The 19263-nt window shown below is 42.3% G+C and overlaps 1 protein-coding gene across 1 annotated transcript in view; it reads left to right on the plus strand.

Moving 5' to 3' along the window:
• LOC124300054 (GAS2-like protein pickled eggs) overlaps positions 1 to 18863 on the plus strand; it is a 42497-nt gene extending 23634 nt beyond the window's left edge. Inside the window, exons 4-8 of the mRNA XM_046753687.1 lie at positions 7359 to 7560; positions 7930 to 8014; positions 8696 to 9158; positions 9805 to 10213; positions 16855 to 18863. Coding sequence (XP_046609643.1) covers positions 7359 to 7560; positions 7930 to 8014; positions 8696 to 9158; positions 9805 to 10213; positions 16855 to 17780 — 2085 coding nt within the window. The 3' untranslated portion in view covers positions 17781 to 18863. The remainder of the gene's footprint in view (positions 1 to 7358; positions 7561 to 7929; positions 8015 to 8695; positions 9159 to 9804; positions 10214 to 16854) is intronic.
• Positions 18864 to 19263: the final 400 nt, after the last annotated feature.

The raw sequence follows: 19263 nt of genomic DNA on the forward strand, positions 1-19263 counted from the left end.
GTGCTTCCTAGTTTTATACGTATACTTATAAGTATCTGAATGTAGGCTATTCCAATAACGTCACGTAGCTCGTCTAGCCGCTGTACGGCTTCTAAACGTCGGTTTGAACTCTTTTCTTCTTCTTTTTCCCTTTATCTTACTTTTCTATCAGGCACTACTCCAGTTCTACCCTTGTTCTTCTTCTTTTACTCCCTTCTCCACTCCACTCCGCGGCACGATCACATCTTGCAAAATAGAATGGGGCTTGATGTACGAAGCGATCTTCAACTATGCATCAGGGATTTTAGCTTTCGTGAAAAAGCAGCCGCGGAATCAGGTTGAATCAATTTTTTTCATATTTTGTTAGGATTATCATTAATATTATTCCTATTTTTTTATCGTTGAGATAACTGGAGGGTGAGGAACGAGGTTATCACTTTGTTTGAGATCGAACGAGAGAAGGTGTAGCAATAAAACGAAACTTTGATAAGATTGAGAAGAGAAGAAAAGAAGAAAATAATGAGCAAAAAAAAAAAAAACATTAGAAACAAAATGAGATGGAGAAAAATCTGTTACCGTGTGGGCGGTGCCGCTCCTTTATATTACGGCTGAACGACTTTTAGTAATCGGTATAATTTATCAAGCCACCATTTCTAATTACTTACCTTTCACGTTCTTGATTTATTCATTATGTTTCGGTTATTTACAACAAATGTAAAAAAAACAAACAAACAACAAATAAAGAAAAGCGACCACCGCAATACAGCTCTGCGATATCTTGTCGAGTTCATCGTGAACCTCTGTTCATCATGCCTCGGGTTCATCCGCATCACCTACTGTACCTACACGGGGTGTAGATCCGTGTTCGTTTCAACGGTCTGAACATAGCGGTGGGGCGGGGGGGGGGGGGGACGTTCGTTACGTAATAAGATAATATTACGTACCTTCACAATTACGACGAATCAGTCGGTCACTTAAGTATTACACAGTGTATAATATGTACTTGTATTATATATGTATACTGCATTTATGAAAGGCTCGTTTAATTGCAAGCGATTTGTATCTGGTGGTGATCATCATCATCGTCGTCGCCGTCGTCATCGTCGTCGTCGTAGTCCTCTCGCAGCTGCAACACTGATGCTGCATGCGTATTACGTGCCTATAATAGTTTTACCGCGTGTCCTACGGATGGACGGATAGACGACACCTGTGTCTCTCGGTCTGTTGAATAAATGCGGTGCGATTATAAATTATAATCGCTCGGAGAGTCACCTATCTTCTCCGCTTCGCTATTTCCTATAACCATGCGCGTATAACTTGCATATTACAGGTCTATCAATATATCTATATACGTATACACATAGCAGGTACGTGTACGAAGAGAAGCTGCAGCTGAAGGCAATTGATGATTAATTGCGGAATGAGTAATTGAATATCATTACAGCTGTTTTTTTTTACTCCGTGCTACCAGGTGCGTCCAGGCACTTTGCCAATAACTCAATTGAGAGAGCTTTTAGCAATCTGTGACAGATATTCTGCGATTGCTTTTAGAGACGCTTGACGGGAAATTATAACGGCTACAAAAGAGCGGCAATGATAGAACGGAATATTATCCCTTCGCACTTTCAAGTTTAGCGAGGGAAAACTGTAACGCACGTTGCACAAAATCACGATTTCTGACCGTAAAATCTTAGGGCCAAGTCCCAAGCGTGAAGGTACGGGTTGCGACCTTTGGATTTAACGAAAATAAGTGGTTGGTCGATCCAAAATGGATTTGGAAAAGCGCAATAATGCGGAATGAACGCGAATACGCGCTTATAGGTATGTAACAGAGGTGAGTTTGCAGAGAGGCGGCGATACACGAACCGCGCCGCGTATTGATTGCGCGAGACGCCGGCGCCGCGGCGCTTCGCGAGTCAAAACGACGCCCGAATTCCGAGCTAGGTACGTAAGGGAAAAGCCGGGGCTCGAACCCGCGCCGTTTTTGCTGCAGTGCAGTTAAAGCCGACGCTCAACGACGCGTCTTGACACCCGACACCTTTAAGCACCTTGTAACAGATACTTGACTCGACTATTGCTACATACCAGATTACACGTTTAATTTCCGTTCATCCTGCGCAGCCTGCGAAAATTACAAATTACACTCGATCTTAGGTCGGGTTTAACTGCAAGTCCGTGAAAGGGAAGATCGAGCGGAATTTTGACTAGAAAATGATAAACGGAATGGAAAGCCGGGTGGCATAACGTAAATCTGGAAGCGTAAGAGAACTCGAAATTCGACTTTGTTAGTTTGGATTCTGACTTGTCATGAAAGTGCCAAAAAAAAAAAACAAAAATTAATGCATACAGCTCTGCTTTATCCTGTGAGACCAATTTTCGGGATCAACGAAATTTCTTTGAAGTGCTTGCAAGCTTTGAAACGAAACTCACTGGCTGAAATGATTCCTCCTTGAACGAACTTGGAGTGCTTGGGCATACGTCTTGCAAAAATGAAAGTGTGATACGGTATCGCTCTCGTATTAATGACTCCACTTCTCTTCAGCAGGATACGAGAACAACGTTTTAACGCTTAAGGTTCATGGGTACGTTACACGCACCCTTAGAATTCTGGAATCAGACGAACTGAATGTATCGCTTTGTTGAATAATCCAAGTCTGCAGACGTATGAAACGTCTGTACAGCGTAGATACAAAAGAAGTTCTGGGTTCTTTGTACCTTGCATCCTACTTGACGATTTCTACCGCTTTGTCGTTATTGCCAGCGTTGCTGTCGCGTCGTCGGAGGCACGAGTCTGGCCACCAAAGTGCTTTTTCATTTTTTTCTCGTTTCTTCCCCTTCCCTCCTCTCCCAACGTTGCTCCGCGTGTTCGTTCAGAAAATAAAGAAATCGGATAACAATGGCAATGGAGCCCGAGTCGCGTATTCGTTGTGGCCGGAAGGTGTGCGATCATCTTAAATTTGCATCGGTGTCACATCCGGGTTATCAGGCACACAATGATATTACGCGAGTAAACGTGCGTACGCGTTCGATACCGATCCGAATCGCAACAACGCGCCGTTTCCATTGTACGAACCGTGCGAAAACAACAATCCGAGAGACAGACAACGAGACCGCGTACTTTTCACCAAATTTAATCGTCACGGTAAACTCTCGACCGACGGGTGAAAGAACCGATTCAATACACAAACGACAATTCGTAGACCGACCGTAGGGACTTAATTTTCACCTCTCGTGTAACCCGGCGTTTAAATTTAAGATTCCGAAACACGATTAGTACGCCTACCATTTACACCGACGACGCGAGTTTAGGCTCGGGCTCAGGTTCGGGTCATTTCGTGACCTGCCACTTGCGTTACTTCCTTCCCATGAACCTAGCGCTCTGATCCTGGGAAGATGCCTTCGAAGATACGGGAGATGCTCGTAGTGATAACATCAGGATCTAAAGTTGTGCCATCACTTTCTCCCGCTTGTGCCACGCGGGTATCTCGATCCTCTCGACCTGCATGGACCGAACGTTAGACGTCCGTCAGCTGCAGGGCTATCTTTTAAGAGCTCGAAGAGCGCTCTCTTCTTCTATTTCCACCTCGTAGCCTCTATTTTGGTATGAAAATTCCCTCCACTTTCCACTTTCATTTCGGCCAGTCGATCGATCGATCGATCGACTTCTTTTTAACCTGCCTTTTTCAAACGTAACTGCGCGGTCGAGAATCGTTTGGATCGTCAAATGCTCTGCAACAGTGCGTCGAAGCTAGTCAAAAAGGAGGCCAACTCCTTGTCTTTTTTCAAGGAAATCAGCTAATCCGGTTTCCGAAAACGATCGTTATTCCTCCTAGAAAAATTAACGCCTTCCGTACGATGCGAGATTTCGAATCGGATCGGCGAGACGAAACAACAAAGCCGACAAAGAGTATAACAGTGCGAAGCGAAGGAGCGTGCAGACGATTCGTTTAAAGGCTAGTCCGTAATAAGCCGTTAATGTTGGGTGAAAAAGCATCAAAGCGAGGCGTGCAAAAAGGTTATTACAGAGTAATTTTCATCGGCGGACCAATCGAGCCGTGCAAAACTATCATCGAGGTTGTTAAGTCGGTTAAGTTTGCAGTGTTTGCGAGCGAGGAGACGATCGGATCGGAGCTTGGCTATCCGGCGAGTAAGTTTGCACGCTTCGTAGACCCGGACGAGTTACATAATGCAACCGTCGGCCTTGCATTATAGCGTCATAACTATCATCCTGTCCGCTTACCTGCAATGCCGTTGCCGCTGCTGCGCCTTTCATGACTAACAGGCACCGCCATTTGTCGTGATTCAATTTATGGCAAGAGATAGCGACAATTATTCTGAATAATGCTCGAGGTTTTAGTACGGTAATAAGCAGGCCTATTACAATAATAGTTATCGTACGCGAGGCGGTTTAAAACCCGCAGCTTCTCTTCCGCGGCGACAATCATCGATCCGCGAGTATTTAAACGTACCTGGACTCGCTTGTTCAGATATTGCGGAACGAAAATTCTGCGTCCATGCTCATGAATAAGAGCTTCCCATAAAATCTAGTCGCGCATTTGTACGCTTCGGACGAGTATTTGCGAACAAAGCGAAAGAAAGAAACAAACAAACAAACAAACAAACGCACGTCGTTTCGACTTCCTTGCGTGTCGTATGTATACCTGTACATATATAGTTCTAGTCGTGTCGACGTAATATCATCGGTTGGGACGTTGCCGTGACGTGGGCGTCACTCATTAATCGGCGTACTGCCTTTTAATATTTAGGTACGCACTTGGAGCTCCTCTGTTATTTCTGACGTTCGGAAGGCACTGCACACCGCGAATTTCAATTATACTCTGTCATTATTAGATACACTCGAGCACTGCCGAGCTTGGCTTTCCCTCTAATCGACATCGTTGCATTGTTCCAATTCAGCAACGAATTGTTCAACTGTTGCTTCGGTCGGTTTAATTGGATTTGCAGTTTGACGTGGGTTCCGTTCGACGTAATTCCCGATCCAATATTCGCAAGGTTTTCAACCTCGATTATCGAACGGAGTTCACTGCGATTTAAGAGGAAAGGATAGTCACGGATGCTTGTGTTGAGAACGAGAAAAAAGTTAAGACCCCCGTCATCCGTAATTGGCAAGTAATCTATCAGCTGTTAATTCGTGTTTTTTTTTTTTTTTTCTACTGGTTTTAATTTTTCTTTCGCGAATTTTTATAAGTCAGAGTCTCGGTTTGTGATTCCTCCTCTTCAGAACCTGCAGTGCGAATTTAATCTTTGTTTCCTCAGACTGATTATTCGAACAAAGAGAAATAGAGTCATAGATTATACCGCGTCGTACGAGAAAGTGTCCAGCTTATTGTATACGAATTTACGTATGTATGTGTATATAATATATGTGTATAAAGAAGCGGTATTGCGAAAATAGGGATAGAAAAGTTTCACCGTGAGAAGCGTGAAGGCCAGTAGCAGAATTTCCCAATCTCTTGTACGCGTCTCTACGTGGCAAGGTATATACGTATTATATGTATTGTATATACGTACGTGTATAAAGATTTGATACGTAATTTACGAACGTTTACGGTATAGGTGAGTCGGCGCATATGACGAAGATGTGATATATTGTGCTTATAATAACCCGCGATTCTTAACCGGGCGTTCCATGATTGTGACCATTTTACCCCGGCGTGAAAGCCTCCGTGGGTGTTCGGCATAGAAACTGATATATTCCGATAGCCGGTTTAACAATAATTTACCAATCACCCGATCGCCCAGCACGCGGCCAATCCAATCAATTGTATATTGTGTGCGTATCATTTGAGACTAGCGTTGTTGCAGATACCATCTAAATGTATGTAATATCTTATCTTCCACGCTATAGATGCAATGATCGATAATTATTTATTTTCAAAGTACCTACCTGGACCCTCGACTCTGGGACGCGTAATCGCGCGCGCGAAAGAGAGAGAGAGAGAGAGAGAATCTCACAGTGCATGCCGGATTAATATCAAAGACACCGCTACGCAGTAGGGCGGATATTGCGACGGAGCTTATTACGCGTAAAAAAACAAGGAATACCAGAAAAATGGTGAATCCAACTTTCCACTAAAATTCCAAAGCCGTTGGCGGAACAATTATAATTACCGTCAATTATTGTGCGATTCGTATAGATACAGGGTACTTATATTTGTCACTGATTTCTCTCTCGAGGTTGACAACGAATGCCTGAAGCTCACCTGCGGCACGATCATCAGCCTCGAGAGTTTGCAGGGAATTTGTTTTTTCTTCCTCGTAGTTTGATTCTTTTTCTCTCACTCTGTATGTAAGCAATAATACTGCGGCAGAGAAATATCGTACAGCAAAAATTCTCGAGTGGGGAAATTACGGTTACAGATTTTATACCTAATAGCTATTAATTAAAATGCCTGAGAGTCTTCGCTGCAGCTGCGGAAAATTCTCCACGCATAACGATACGCGTATAACGGTGAGAAGAAATAACTCTGTGCTCGAGTTTTCCGCGAAATAATTTCTACACCCGAGAGTGAACGTTTAGTGTACGTAAATATACGTTGGGGTGTTTTGGAAAAAAATAATTTGCCATTTTTTTTATCGTAACACTCCGTGAAACGTTTGTTCAGGTTGAATAACCGTTCTAATTTATACGGCAGATCGAGCTCATTGTCAGTTAATTTTTAATTTTTTTTTTATTACGCTTTTTTGAATTCAGAAAGAATAGCGGACAATTGTTTTTATTGCCTACATCAATTATTATACAAATTTACGTCGCAAGGAAAACCCACACTTGTAACATCAAGTTTCCAGTTGATGCTTGAAAAGTGTGTCTGACGACTTTTGCATTATTAATTCAATCTCATGAAATAGTTATAATTTAATATGAACTTTTAATTTTGGAAAATAAGATTTCCGGTTGGTAAATCGTTGCGTTGTAGATCGTGATCTTTGGGTTGAATATTAATGTCGGGAAATAAATAATAATCGAAATGTTACAACGTGTTTCTACACAAATTGGGAAAAAAATATGAAAAAGTGAAAGATCAAATTAGCGCGATCTTCCGCATAACGTAGAACGCTCATCTTTTTGCAAAATCTTTCCTTTAACCTAAAAAGAAAAAAACTTTTTCGGGGGTGTCACCGTGGAAAATCGTTAATAATTATTACTGAAACACCCTAGTATACATGTAGGCACATACATATTTGACGGAGAACGCGAGAAATCAAATATCTCACCGTACGTCAATGATCCGCGTATGTACGTAACACCTATTCGATCTATTCATCCCCCATTCCCAGGGACGATACCTCGATATTATTTACCCGACCCGATTTTCAATCACGCAAGGTATAATATTGGAATATCACTCGGCTTTCAGGTGCGCGATTTGGTCGAACGATGCAACTGTCCAACCCAATTTCCGATGATCCGAGTATCCGAAGGAAAGTACAGGATCGGTGACACGAAGGTTTTGATCTTCGTCCGCATACTGCGAAATCACGTTATGGTGCGAGTAGGCGGAGGGTGGGACACCCTAAGCCATTATCTCGACAAGCACGACCCTTGCCGGTGCCGCAGCTGTAAGTTTACATACCAATATCTTTCTTGACACTTTGCGATACTAACCTGACCTAACCTAACCTAACCTAACTCAACCCAACGTAACCTAACCTAACCCAACCCAACCCAACCCAACCCAACCCAACCAAACCCAACCCAATCCAACCCAACCCAACCCAACCCAACCCAACCCAACCCAACCTAACCTAACCATCATCGTCAGACCCTGCAGGGTTGATTTGTCGGAAGGATCGATGCCTAACCGGTTTCACCGTACGCATCGAGAGATAATCCTTCACTTCTACAAGTCACAATTTATTATTAATTATAATTATTGTACTCATTCGATTATTAAGAGGAGTCGAATTTTACCTTTGTCACAATGATAGCGCACCGTTCAACGATTTCGGCAAAATTGATCCAGAAGGCGGGCGGGTCGTTTGATCTTGGAAGCGCGCAGGTACACTACGAACGGTGAGTTGGGCATGTCGTGGTACAAGTTGAGAAAATTATATACCACTTGAAAAAACATGACGCGCTGAGATAAATTTCATCTTTTATAGTTACTGTAGAAAATTGTAGTAAAATGCGGGTATACTTAAAGCAACGGTTTAAATACTGTTGGAAATGAAAGCAAGTTTTTATCCAATTAGTAACTATTTAGTGTATAATTATTTTAAACAGCCATATTCTCCGGTTGGTTGTATCGAAACGTTAAATTTTCATTTTTCCACCCACTATACTAGGTACCTACACTTTTACGATTTGGTAAAAAATGAAGATAGTTAAAATAAAAGACTATATCTATGTACATGGTACAGTAACCAGAACTAGAAATTTCTCTCAGCGATTTATGTAAATACGTACAGTGATGTTTATCGACGCCTTTCCTTTCTGGCTACCTTTGTTTCGGTCCGGAAGAAAATGCGAGATCGATTCTATACGAATTATGTAACAATGACTCTCATTCTCTCACGTCAACTTCATCGCCATTCGTTGTCACATGATTCGTACAGTATCGAGCTCGAAATTTCTTTCGGACCGAGGAAAAATTATCCGGAAAGTGAAGGCATTGACGAACGTTATCGTACAATATCGGGGTGTCGATGATCTTCTTGACGAGCGTAAAAATACAATTTCCTCTCCAATCGTAAGATCACCTCCGAGAACCCGTCGCAGCTCGGCTTCGAGCGTTGGTTCCTGTGCGGGAGCCGGGTTGCAAAATCAGAGCCCTCAGCACCAGCCGATGTCCCTGCAGACGAACAGAACGATCTCCGCAAACCGATCCCGTTCACCGACCCCGCATCAGGTACAACAGAACAAGCATCTCGGCGAGGAGTTGAAGAAGTCTTCGAGTCGATCCCGGAGCCCGACGCCTCAGCGAAAGTTTTTGGGAAGCCCGAGTCACCTCGGAAGCGAGTTGAACAAGCAGAGGTCGAGGTCGCCGACGCCGAAGATGAGCTCCAGGTCCAGGAGCCCGACGCCGAAGGTAGATAACTCGAGGATCGGGACTTCCGGTCTCGATCCGACCCGGAAGGCGCTCAACGAGGAGATCAGACAGATCAAGTACGACGGACGCTCTCAGATGTATCATAGCCGAAATCAGGATAGCTACCAGGTAACTAATTGCCTCGGGTTAATTAACCGCACTCGCTTTACGTTCGTTCTGCCGACGTTCTTCTCTTTCTTTTTTTGTTCCGTTGCATTTGTATTCGTTTTTGTTTCTTTTCTTTTTTTCTTGCCTTCAAACGTGGAACCGTTTTTATATTCTTCCTGCGCACCGGCCGGCGGAACTCTTCCGCTGATCTGCACATCTCGACTGTTACACAATCTGTACAAGGTCTATCAAAATACAAATGATTAGCAAAAAAGCGTGCTTAAACACCGTGGTTACGTGTAGAACTAAAACGCTGCATCATTTATTAATCGTTTTTTTAACGTGTAATATGTACCTGAAAGTGGCAAAGAATATCAAATTTTTTTTTATTATTCTGCCATTCGAACGTTGAATAAAAGTTTGTCATTCAAAATCTCGATCTTTTTTTGATTTTTGATTTTACAAATAAAATTCGTCTACCTTTTCTCTTTCTGCCATTCAATCAAAAGTATATCGTGACAAATCCATACCGCTACAAAAATTATCGACAAATTTTGTTCTTGTATATATATATATATATATATATATATATATATATGTTATACGATTTTGCCGGGAGTAATATATTGTGGTATAAATTGTCGAATTTCCCGCAAAAATGTTTCAGGATCCTAAGAAAGATCTGCATCAAGAGATCCGGGCGAAGGTGCCGCTCTCGGAGGAATTTTCGAAATGTTACGTCGTCGTGGGCGGCGTGGCTCGTCGGGTCTCGTCTCACGACGACACGCCGAGGTACGAGCCCTCGATATTCAATTACAAATGTCACGAGGACTCGTCGAGCAGAAGCCCGACTCCGAGTCCGCCGGGTGTGATAAAGGAGGAAACGACGGGCGAGAGGTTCGCCAAGGATGTCGGCAACTACGCCAAGTCACCTCAGGGCGACGGCGAACATTCGGACAATGGAAGCGAAGTATCCGACGAAGGCTATCGGAGCCTCGGTGCCGTCCAGCCGGCATCCGCGAATTCCACTTCCGGTTGCAGCACGCAGGCATCGCCTACGGTTGTTGACTATCAAAGTGAGTAAATCTTCGGCATGCCGCTAACCGACCCAGCTTCTATTTCTTCCTCCACGTATTCTTGTTTGTATGTTAAAAATCCAGGTTGACGAACCCGAGCCCGCAATTTATTCTTTCGTTCTTTCATCGCGTGTAATTTTCTTCTCGTTGTATGATCCGAAGCAACTTTTTGCCCGATTCAATTTGCCAATTGATTATTTCGATTCGTCATCCTTTTCCAGATATGCGATACTTAAAAATCTTGATAATACTCAAAATTCGTGAATATATGTATACACTATATATACATACACACCTTTGTGTCGAATTACGCATACATGTATGCGCATCATCGATGCAGAATATACTTGGAATTCCCGCTTAGAAAATGTGAAATCGGTATACCTATACGTACAGAGCGATCAACGAACGATCGGTTCGATCCGAACCTAATTATAAGGTTTTTTTTCGCCTACTACATCTTTTTTCTTCTTCTGTCATTCCGTACGAAAAATAATATACTCACAATGAGTCACGCTTCGTCCAATTTGACTTCTCCGCAGACGCTGGTCTGTAATTAACGATAAAAAGTCGATCGAGAGTCGTTTAAGCTGCTTCGGCAAAACGATTATTATTATTATCATCATCGTCATCATCATCATCATTATTATCATTACTTTTATTACTATTACCATCATCATTTTCATCTCAGTTTGTTACGTTAACGTGTGTGTAATACGCGCGCCGAAGAGGTTGACACCTCCCCTCCTTTTTACAAGCGGACGGTATCGTATCGCCTATGCGTATAATACATTGAGCGACCCTTAAACCCATGCATCATAGGCACACTTTAGAAATCGGTATTCGATTAAATCGCTTGTCGGATGATCTCCAGCTGGGAAGAAAGTACAAAGTATCATGTACGCGAATTAATTTCCCCGTGTAGATAGATACATCGTCGCCGTACAAGTTTCATTTTATATCCTGCATAAATGGTACGTACGTAAAGGTACCCCATGGCAGGCATGACGCACGCGTGTCTTGTACATGTAATACCGACGCGTGTAAATTCGATACGTGTAGTCTGATTAAACCGCGAAAACACCATCGAATGTTTTGCCGTAGTCATCGGGTATAATAAACAGGATGGAGCACGCGAGGAATTTCTGGCGGAACTTGAACGCTGGAGCGAATCTATTCGATATTACTAGGTATCTCGGTATGATCGGTAATGCGGGGAGATCGTAAAACTCTGCGATAACGATGCATTATGTTATGCTGGCATTCGAGCGTCAGCTCTCAGCTTGAGAATGTAAGCGACTCGCAAAATAATGTGACGTCAACGCGCAAATGTCATCCTAAGATAACGGAGAAAAAGATGAGAAGGGATAAGAAGAAGGAGAGAAACGACGGAGAGAGGTGTTGGCACTATTAATATAATATACCTGTAGGTATGATGTAAATTTTTAAATCGTCATTATACAGAAATTATCATTTTCATATTCAAACTCTACGTGCGTTAATCGGGAAAGATACTTTCGTCTATGCGACTATGCATGGCCCCTGATGTTCACGTCCGTATTCTAGATGTATATACTCGTCTATCGTTTTTAGGCATACTATTATATCTTTCGCTATTAAGGATTTCTCTGTAACTTGGTATCTCGTATTATGGGGATAAATATGCAGGGACTCGGAGAATGATCTCCGTTTCTCTAAAATAAGGTATTCAAGTTTCACTATTTTATCAAACGACCCATTAAATATACGCGTAGTTTTACTTTTTTTCTATGAATGGTCGTTGGAGAGAGAGAGAGAGAGAGAGAGAGAAAGAAACTTTCATCCGTGAGTGCATGGTTCAAGATTTATGGAAAAAAGTGGAATCTCTTGATTGAAAATAACTATCAGAACAATTTTTTATTCAACGTCGAGCCACGAATCACTGATTTACTCTCAACTTTTCAGTTTTTTCTTAGCCATAATTGAACTCCATCGAAACCTCGCAAGTCTAAATATTTTCAGACAGTGCGGCACGTATAAAATAGCATGTTGTCTTTACAGTAAGAACGTAAATTTGTGGTATTAATGCGATCTACGGGAGTAAAAAATTGCTACCTTTTTGTTTTTTCTGCCTGCATACAGAAACTGGTTTCAAAGTGCTTAATTATCAAGTATATATAAATACATATATATTTTTTGCGAAGCGGAGAACCGAATGTAAAAACCAAAAAAAAAAAAAACGAAAAAACTTTACAAAAATTTTACCGTAATCTTCTCCCGACAAACCTTGCTTTTGCTGTCAATTTGACTGTCCGTGTAATAAAAATAGGGTAATAATAATAATAATCATGATAATGACAGTGATAATAACAACGACAACAATGATTAAAAATCGTAGATATCATGGCACAAAAGTGTGTCATGTAAAATTGGTCCAAGTGACTATTACACTCTCATGTATTCGCGTATTATTACATACGCGCATGCGTGCATACACGTGTACCGTAAACGAATCGCCTAATCATACAGCCGAGCTAATTATTGTCTCCGGAACGTAAAATGTCAGTCAACTTTCGCGCTCGGTAATAGAGCTGGTATATATAAATTTGTTCTCCAAAGTCCCAGTGACTACACATACATAAGCAAACCTGTATACAGGTATTTATAATTCCGGTTAATCGAGTTTTGTTTCTAATGTTCTGTCTTTCTTCCTTTTCTCCGTCTGTATGTTCGAAATAAATTCACGAAACGAGGCAAGGAAATAAATAAAGAAATAATTAAATTTAAAAAAGAAAAAGTCACACGGCTTCCGTCACGCCTGCAGTTTACTTTCGTTTGATACAACTTGACTGCACGACGCGGTTGATTGATTTTTCAATTTCGATCAATCGCTTGCCGCCGATCGTTCTGCCGGAAACATTTTTGAATATGTCAGTAGTACAGGTGTGCGTACGCGGTTGTCACGAATACGTACGACAATGCGTGCGTGTGTGTGTGTGCAATAAACATCGACTATATCCCACGAAGATACATCGGTGTGTGTATATTGTATAACACAACCTGCAGGCTCCTTGAAGGGCAAATAATCTGGTTATGAACTCACTGCCATGCCATTCTCTCTCACGTTTGCATCGCTCTCCTGACCGGCTTCACTAATTATTATTAACCGTTGCACGGATGTGAATAGGATTATTTGTACATATGTGTACAAGCATGTTCGTACTTACAGCTCGGGTATATAATATACAGAAACGATAAACCCGCTGTTGCGGAAATAGCCAAGGTTGTTCTTTTGCGACGAATTCATATTTTAAAATCACGTATGAATTCGCATACACGGTGTGTACACGTAGGTAATATACCTATGCGAAAATATATTCTACCTACTTGTGACGATTCTCTTTCCGCACGTGGATAAACAATTTTTTTCCTTCGTATACATATTTATACGCGGTGTTTTTTTTTTTCTTCTTTGTTACAACTTTTTTGGTGCATAGAAAAAAGACCGGATATTAAGCGCATGTAGGAATAAAAAACATTTGTTTATATTTACGTGGGTAATGTTAGTAGAGACGCGTCAGAAAAACCGATCAAGAGGTACCGTATCGTTATGGGTACCTTTTAGGTATCTCTCCTTTCTTTGACACTGTCTACGAACATGGGATTTTTCACCCAAAAAATAATGAGAGTTCGTCGGGTTTTTGAATACCTTGTAAAATTTGAATCGCCTGTCTCGAAAGAATATGTTGATATAGTGTATGAAACAAACAAGTCCGGTGTTTTCGAATAAAATTGATCAAGATAATTTTCAATATGGCACCTAGATAGAATTAAAAGAGCACGGGATTTCTATCTTTGTTAGTTTTAGAAAAACTCGCTGTTGCAATTATTGTAAAATCAAAGTTGTATAATAGAGTATAAGGAAAAAGAAAGAAACATAACAAATTACGAAAAGACGAGCACTTAAATTTTCATCCGGGCGTGTAATTAGCACCTAAAGAACACTAATTATGCTTATAAATCATGGTCAGATTTCTTGACATGGGTTTGTTAATATTACCCATGTTGTCTATTCTTAACGCTGATGCTTCAGGCTAGCTGGTATTCGTTTGCAGTAACGTTTCGATAAAAAAAAAAAAAAAAACGTTGACTGCAACCTTAGCATTCAGGTCATGTAGGTTTTACCATTGAGCATCGTAAGAATATGGCGCACGTGGTTTTAATCATTACATCAGTTCACGCCACTAAATATACTCGACTTACCGGGTACGAGCTCGCTACACGTATAAACGTTGGTGTATTTTCAAACTCGGAAGTAGAAAATATGTAAAAATGTAGAAATTTTTTGCTGGACCTGCTTCAATTCATTCGAATTGCCAATTTAGATTTTCCAGTTTTGGGTAAACGTCGGCGTGAAAATTTGCGGATGCAATTGAAGCGTGCAAAATACAAGTCCAGGCGCACCCGGACAACGCGAGACTTTCGCCTCGTTATACCAACGTCCATAAAAACGTCAGATTTTTAATCTTGAACAAAGGAAAAAGACAATGGGGTGGTCTGGATATTATTGCGCGGAGGGGAAAGTCGAGGTTCCAAAGGCGCGCGGAGGAAAACTAGCAGCGGAGATTAGACCGCCCTGTAGGCGATTAATATGCGCGGTAGATTAAGTATATGGTACATATGCCTACATATATGCGTGAAACCGAGAAGAGGCTGGCCTGACATTTAACCGCGCGCACGCCGAGCAGCAAACTCCACACGAAACTATCTCCGCGTTAGAGATTATACCTCTACCTACGTGCAGGTAACTCGGTATCTACAATACCTACGGACTCGTCCACTGCCTACTACACGCCCCGTGTCTACATAAACTTGAGTATATGGTAGAGGCGTCGCGTACGGAAAGATAAAGAGAGAGAATGAGAAACACACGCACGCACGCCTCTCGATCGCCTTCGCTGCTTCACTTGCGCTCGGCTTAGACTCATGCGTATGCAGATGTGACGTGTACGTGTAGGAGTGTGTGTGAGAACCTCAAGCGAGGAAGAAGAAGAAGAAGGAGCGCGTGTATGTAGGTATTACTTCTCTCCGGAGTCGGACGTGGGCGCAGCAACCTGTCCTTACGGAACAATCGCGTTTACTAGATTCCCAATAACAGATGGCTGCATCTGTCAATGCAATTCCGCGCTGCGGCGCAAATACGAGAGGAGATAATAACGCGCGAGAGAGGAAAAACAATTTGCGACAAATTTAGACGCGATTTGACAAAATATGAAAAACAGAATTTTAATATGTTGTTCCTCCCCCACCCCGATTTTACATCACGCAGTATTGTAGAACGTGCCTTTAATGCTCAAACTGTTGGCAAACCTTGTGTTCTTGATTGTTCGGAAACAAATAAACCGCGATATTTTATTCGAAAATTCTGTAACACAGTTCGGCTTTACGCGAGAAGAAGAACCGAAAGGCATTTACATTGTACGTATTGACGGGATCGGACGGATTGTTCGCATTTTTGTGAAGCGTGTATTCGAGCATCGTGCTCTGGCGTTTAGGAATAAGACGGTGACGACTTTTTCTGGTTTTTAGTTCAGATCAGCCTCGAGGGAAACTGTCAGACGGTGCTTAAGCGTTTAAATATGCATATGTGTGGTGTGTAAAGTCGAACGTGCGCCACGCGTCAAGGCAACGAAACGGTAAACAAAATAAACGTTGCGATCAGACCCAAGAGGCCCACGCGATATGCTAACGAGGAGAGATTCGCGCGCGCCTTACGTTCGAATGCTTGTGCTTACGGACAAATTTGGCCCTCCGGCTCAATTTAAAAGCTAAGTCGCAGATATTCCAACAATCGCGCGTATAATATACGTATAATGCGCGTATAACCGAGCACTTAGGCTGGGAGCCTCTGTAGGCGGCGGTTATACAATTCTCTGCTCGCGTTATATACTTCGTCGACGAACGTACGGACACGGAAAAAAAAATATGTAAAAACATAAAGAAGGGAAAAAAAATAAATAAATAAAAATTAAAAAATGAATGCAGGGAAAAAAGGCATTAAATAAATAAATGAAAAGATCGCGGGACGAATTTAGTTTTGCATACAAGACAGCTTTGTGACCGGAATATTTAATGACGTATATACATATAACGTGCGAGATATTATCATTGGATTCAAGCTCCGTCAAATCGTCCACATCGTTCGTTATGTACCTGTGATACGTGTGTAAATATTATCAAACGAAATAAACATTCGTCCAAACGTTGTGACAATTAGAAAAGAACGAGTCAAGAGATCCGATACATCGACATGGACGCTATCTGGTGGCAAAAAATATATGCCTTAAAAGCGTCGTGTTTAATTACGAAATTCGTTTTTTACCATACCTACATCCTGTTAGGCACATTAACTTAACGCAACGAAATAAAATCCTTGCCGTTTGCATGAGGTTTTCAGCGCCTCCATATTCGTACGATCTATCTGAAAGGATCAGCTGTTCTCGCTGACCGGCGCCATGTTGTACAACTCCACGCGTCCATGTTTCCGATCTCAACTCTATAACGGCGGCAGCTTCTGAAAGAGTTGTTGAACGGCGAAACTGACCGACATAACGAGAGTTTGAAAAATGCAAAATATCGAACCAGAATCTTTTCTGTTCCAGAGCAACCCACAATTGAGAAGTCTTGCGTGGAAACGGAAACGATCGAGACGGGTCTGCGTAAGACGCGAATCGGTCCGTCGAGTCCTCTGCGAGCATCGCCGGCTAGGAGCGTGACTTCTTCGTCGGGAGACAGGACGCCGAGGGCGGGGTCGATGGTTCGGGAAAACAGTAACGTGTCGAGAGCATCGTCGGGAAGCAGGACTCCGCGCGAGGAGAATTCGAGCCCCGAGGGAAGCCCGATGAAGCGAGGATCCGGGGTCAGAACGAGCCAGAGGAAGCCGCCGACGGGCAGTCTGAGCAAGGCGACTTCGGGCGTCCCCAGGTTGAGTCAGTTGAATTTCCAGGCCGGAAGTAACACCTGGAACGGAAGGCAGGCGCGGAAGAGGCCGAGCATCCAGGCCGACACGTTCGCCTCGCCGAACGCGAACGCGAACGGAAACGGAAACGGCCAAACCTCGACGTCGGCGACGGCGGCGTTCGCGAGAAAATCACCGGCCAGACAGAGCCTCCCGAGGCCGGCGATGACCGGAAATAGCCCCCAATACGACCGGAATGGCCGACGGATAAAGCCCTCTTCCGCCTCGCTCCAATCCTCGCCGACGAAGGTGGCGAACCCTCTGCTCGAGCAGATTCTGCAGAAGGTCGGGCACCTCCAGGACGAGAAACAGGTCGTGCAGAAGCTCCAGGACTTCCTGAGGGACTATCAGGGCAACGGGAGCGCCGGCAGCACAGACGGCGACCCGACCCTCGACTTCACAAAGGCCTGGGTCGACGGCAACGGCACCGTTGCCCTGCCTCAGGAACAGCTTCCCGTAGCCGCGAGCCCCAGGAAAGACCCGAAGGCCGCCTCCGAACGCGGCGGCTTCTCCAGGATACCGGCACCGGTTTACAAGAGGCCGATGTCCGTCGCTTCGGACAGTATGTGAGTCTGATAATTAATTGGTCGCTAACAATAAGCTTTGGTTCCAGTCGAGGAACGGACGGACGGACGGAGTTCCAACCGTTCCGATAAATTATCTTAAGCTACGCATTGTAACGTATGCTCGGCCTACCGCGGTAGCGAGTGGCAACTCTAACTATTACACGACTAGTGCATTTTTCGATAGATTTTCATTTTGTAACGATTGTAGAGAGTGAAACAGTGAGTGAGTGGGAGAGAGAGAGAGAGAGAGAGAGAGAGAGAGAGAGAGAGAGAGAGAGAGAGAGAGAGAGAGAGAGTGAGGATATTATTCTTGTTATATGGGAGAGCAGCAGTAGCGTATATTATTGTAATATTATACACATTGTATAAGTTTAAATGTTATTTGAGTATAGTTTAAAATATGTTGAGTGAATTTTTTCTATACTCTGTTGCGGCTTCCAAATGAATATCAGCTTTCTATATACCATGTAGGTAAAGATGTAATGCACGGTTGGTTCGCTCGAACAGCATAATATTATAATATTATTGCGCGATACGTGTAAACATTTGCTACCGGATCTAATTACGACGCGATCAGACGATGAAGGGAGGAAAATTTTTTACGTTGAATTCCTGTTATATTCGGGTATAATCGAACGGTTTTTATAATTGATTGAATATTATATTTGAAAATTATTTATTTATATTATATATATATTACATAGTATATCGATTGTATTTATTAAAAGAAGAACAAGCGAACGAGATACACAGTTTATTTACGTGTTACAACGTATATAATTGTATCGTATACGTATCTACGTTCTCTGGCCGTGGTTTGTAGGCTATTGAGAAATGAAGTCAAGCGTGGGTGAAAGAAAGTAAGTATAACAGACGAAACGCGTAAAATGTTGACGAGAAGTGAAAAAATGCAAGACAAAAAAGCATACGAATATAAAAAAAAAAAACTGAAAAAAAAAATAAATAATCCGACTACTCAAATAGACTGGATATAATAGCGTATCATCATTCCAATATTGAAATGTGTTTTTATACCAAAAGTAACCGTAGAGAGAGATGAATAAAAAAAAAAAACAAAAAAAAAAAACAATTTGAGATAAGGTAAGAAAGTGAGAGTCAAAGAGATAGAACGAATAAAATTGATTATCTTTTTGTACCAAGTGTCTTATACAATAGTGCGAGGGATGTAGAAACGGACTTTTTTAGGACGAAGGGTCTTTTAACGTGCTAAGATTATTTTATAGACAATATAGAAATAAACTAGAGTATATGATGTAAAATATATAGAATTAAAAAACCAAACAAACAAATAAAGTACGAGTGAAAAAAAAACACACACACACACACACACACATAGAAACACGTACGCAAAAACGCTTGAAAAATAAATTGGAAGCTATAGGATCTGAAAGATTGTTTGGTACCTATAACTCAACGCTGTATCACAAACGGATCTGGATGTAATAACAAAATGCCGAAACTCGGTG

This window comes from Neodiprion virginianus, chromosome 3 (assembly GCF_021901495.1).
Source record: "Neodiprion virginianus isolate iyNeoVirg1 chromosome 3, iyNeoVirg1.1, whole genome shotgun sequence".
In the NCBI taxonomy this organism is placed as follows: Eukaryota; Metazoa; Arthropoda; class Insecta; order Hymenoptera; family Diprionidae; genus Neodiprion; species Neodiprion virginianus.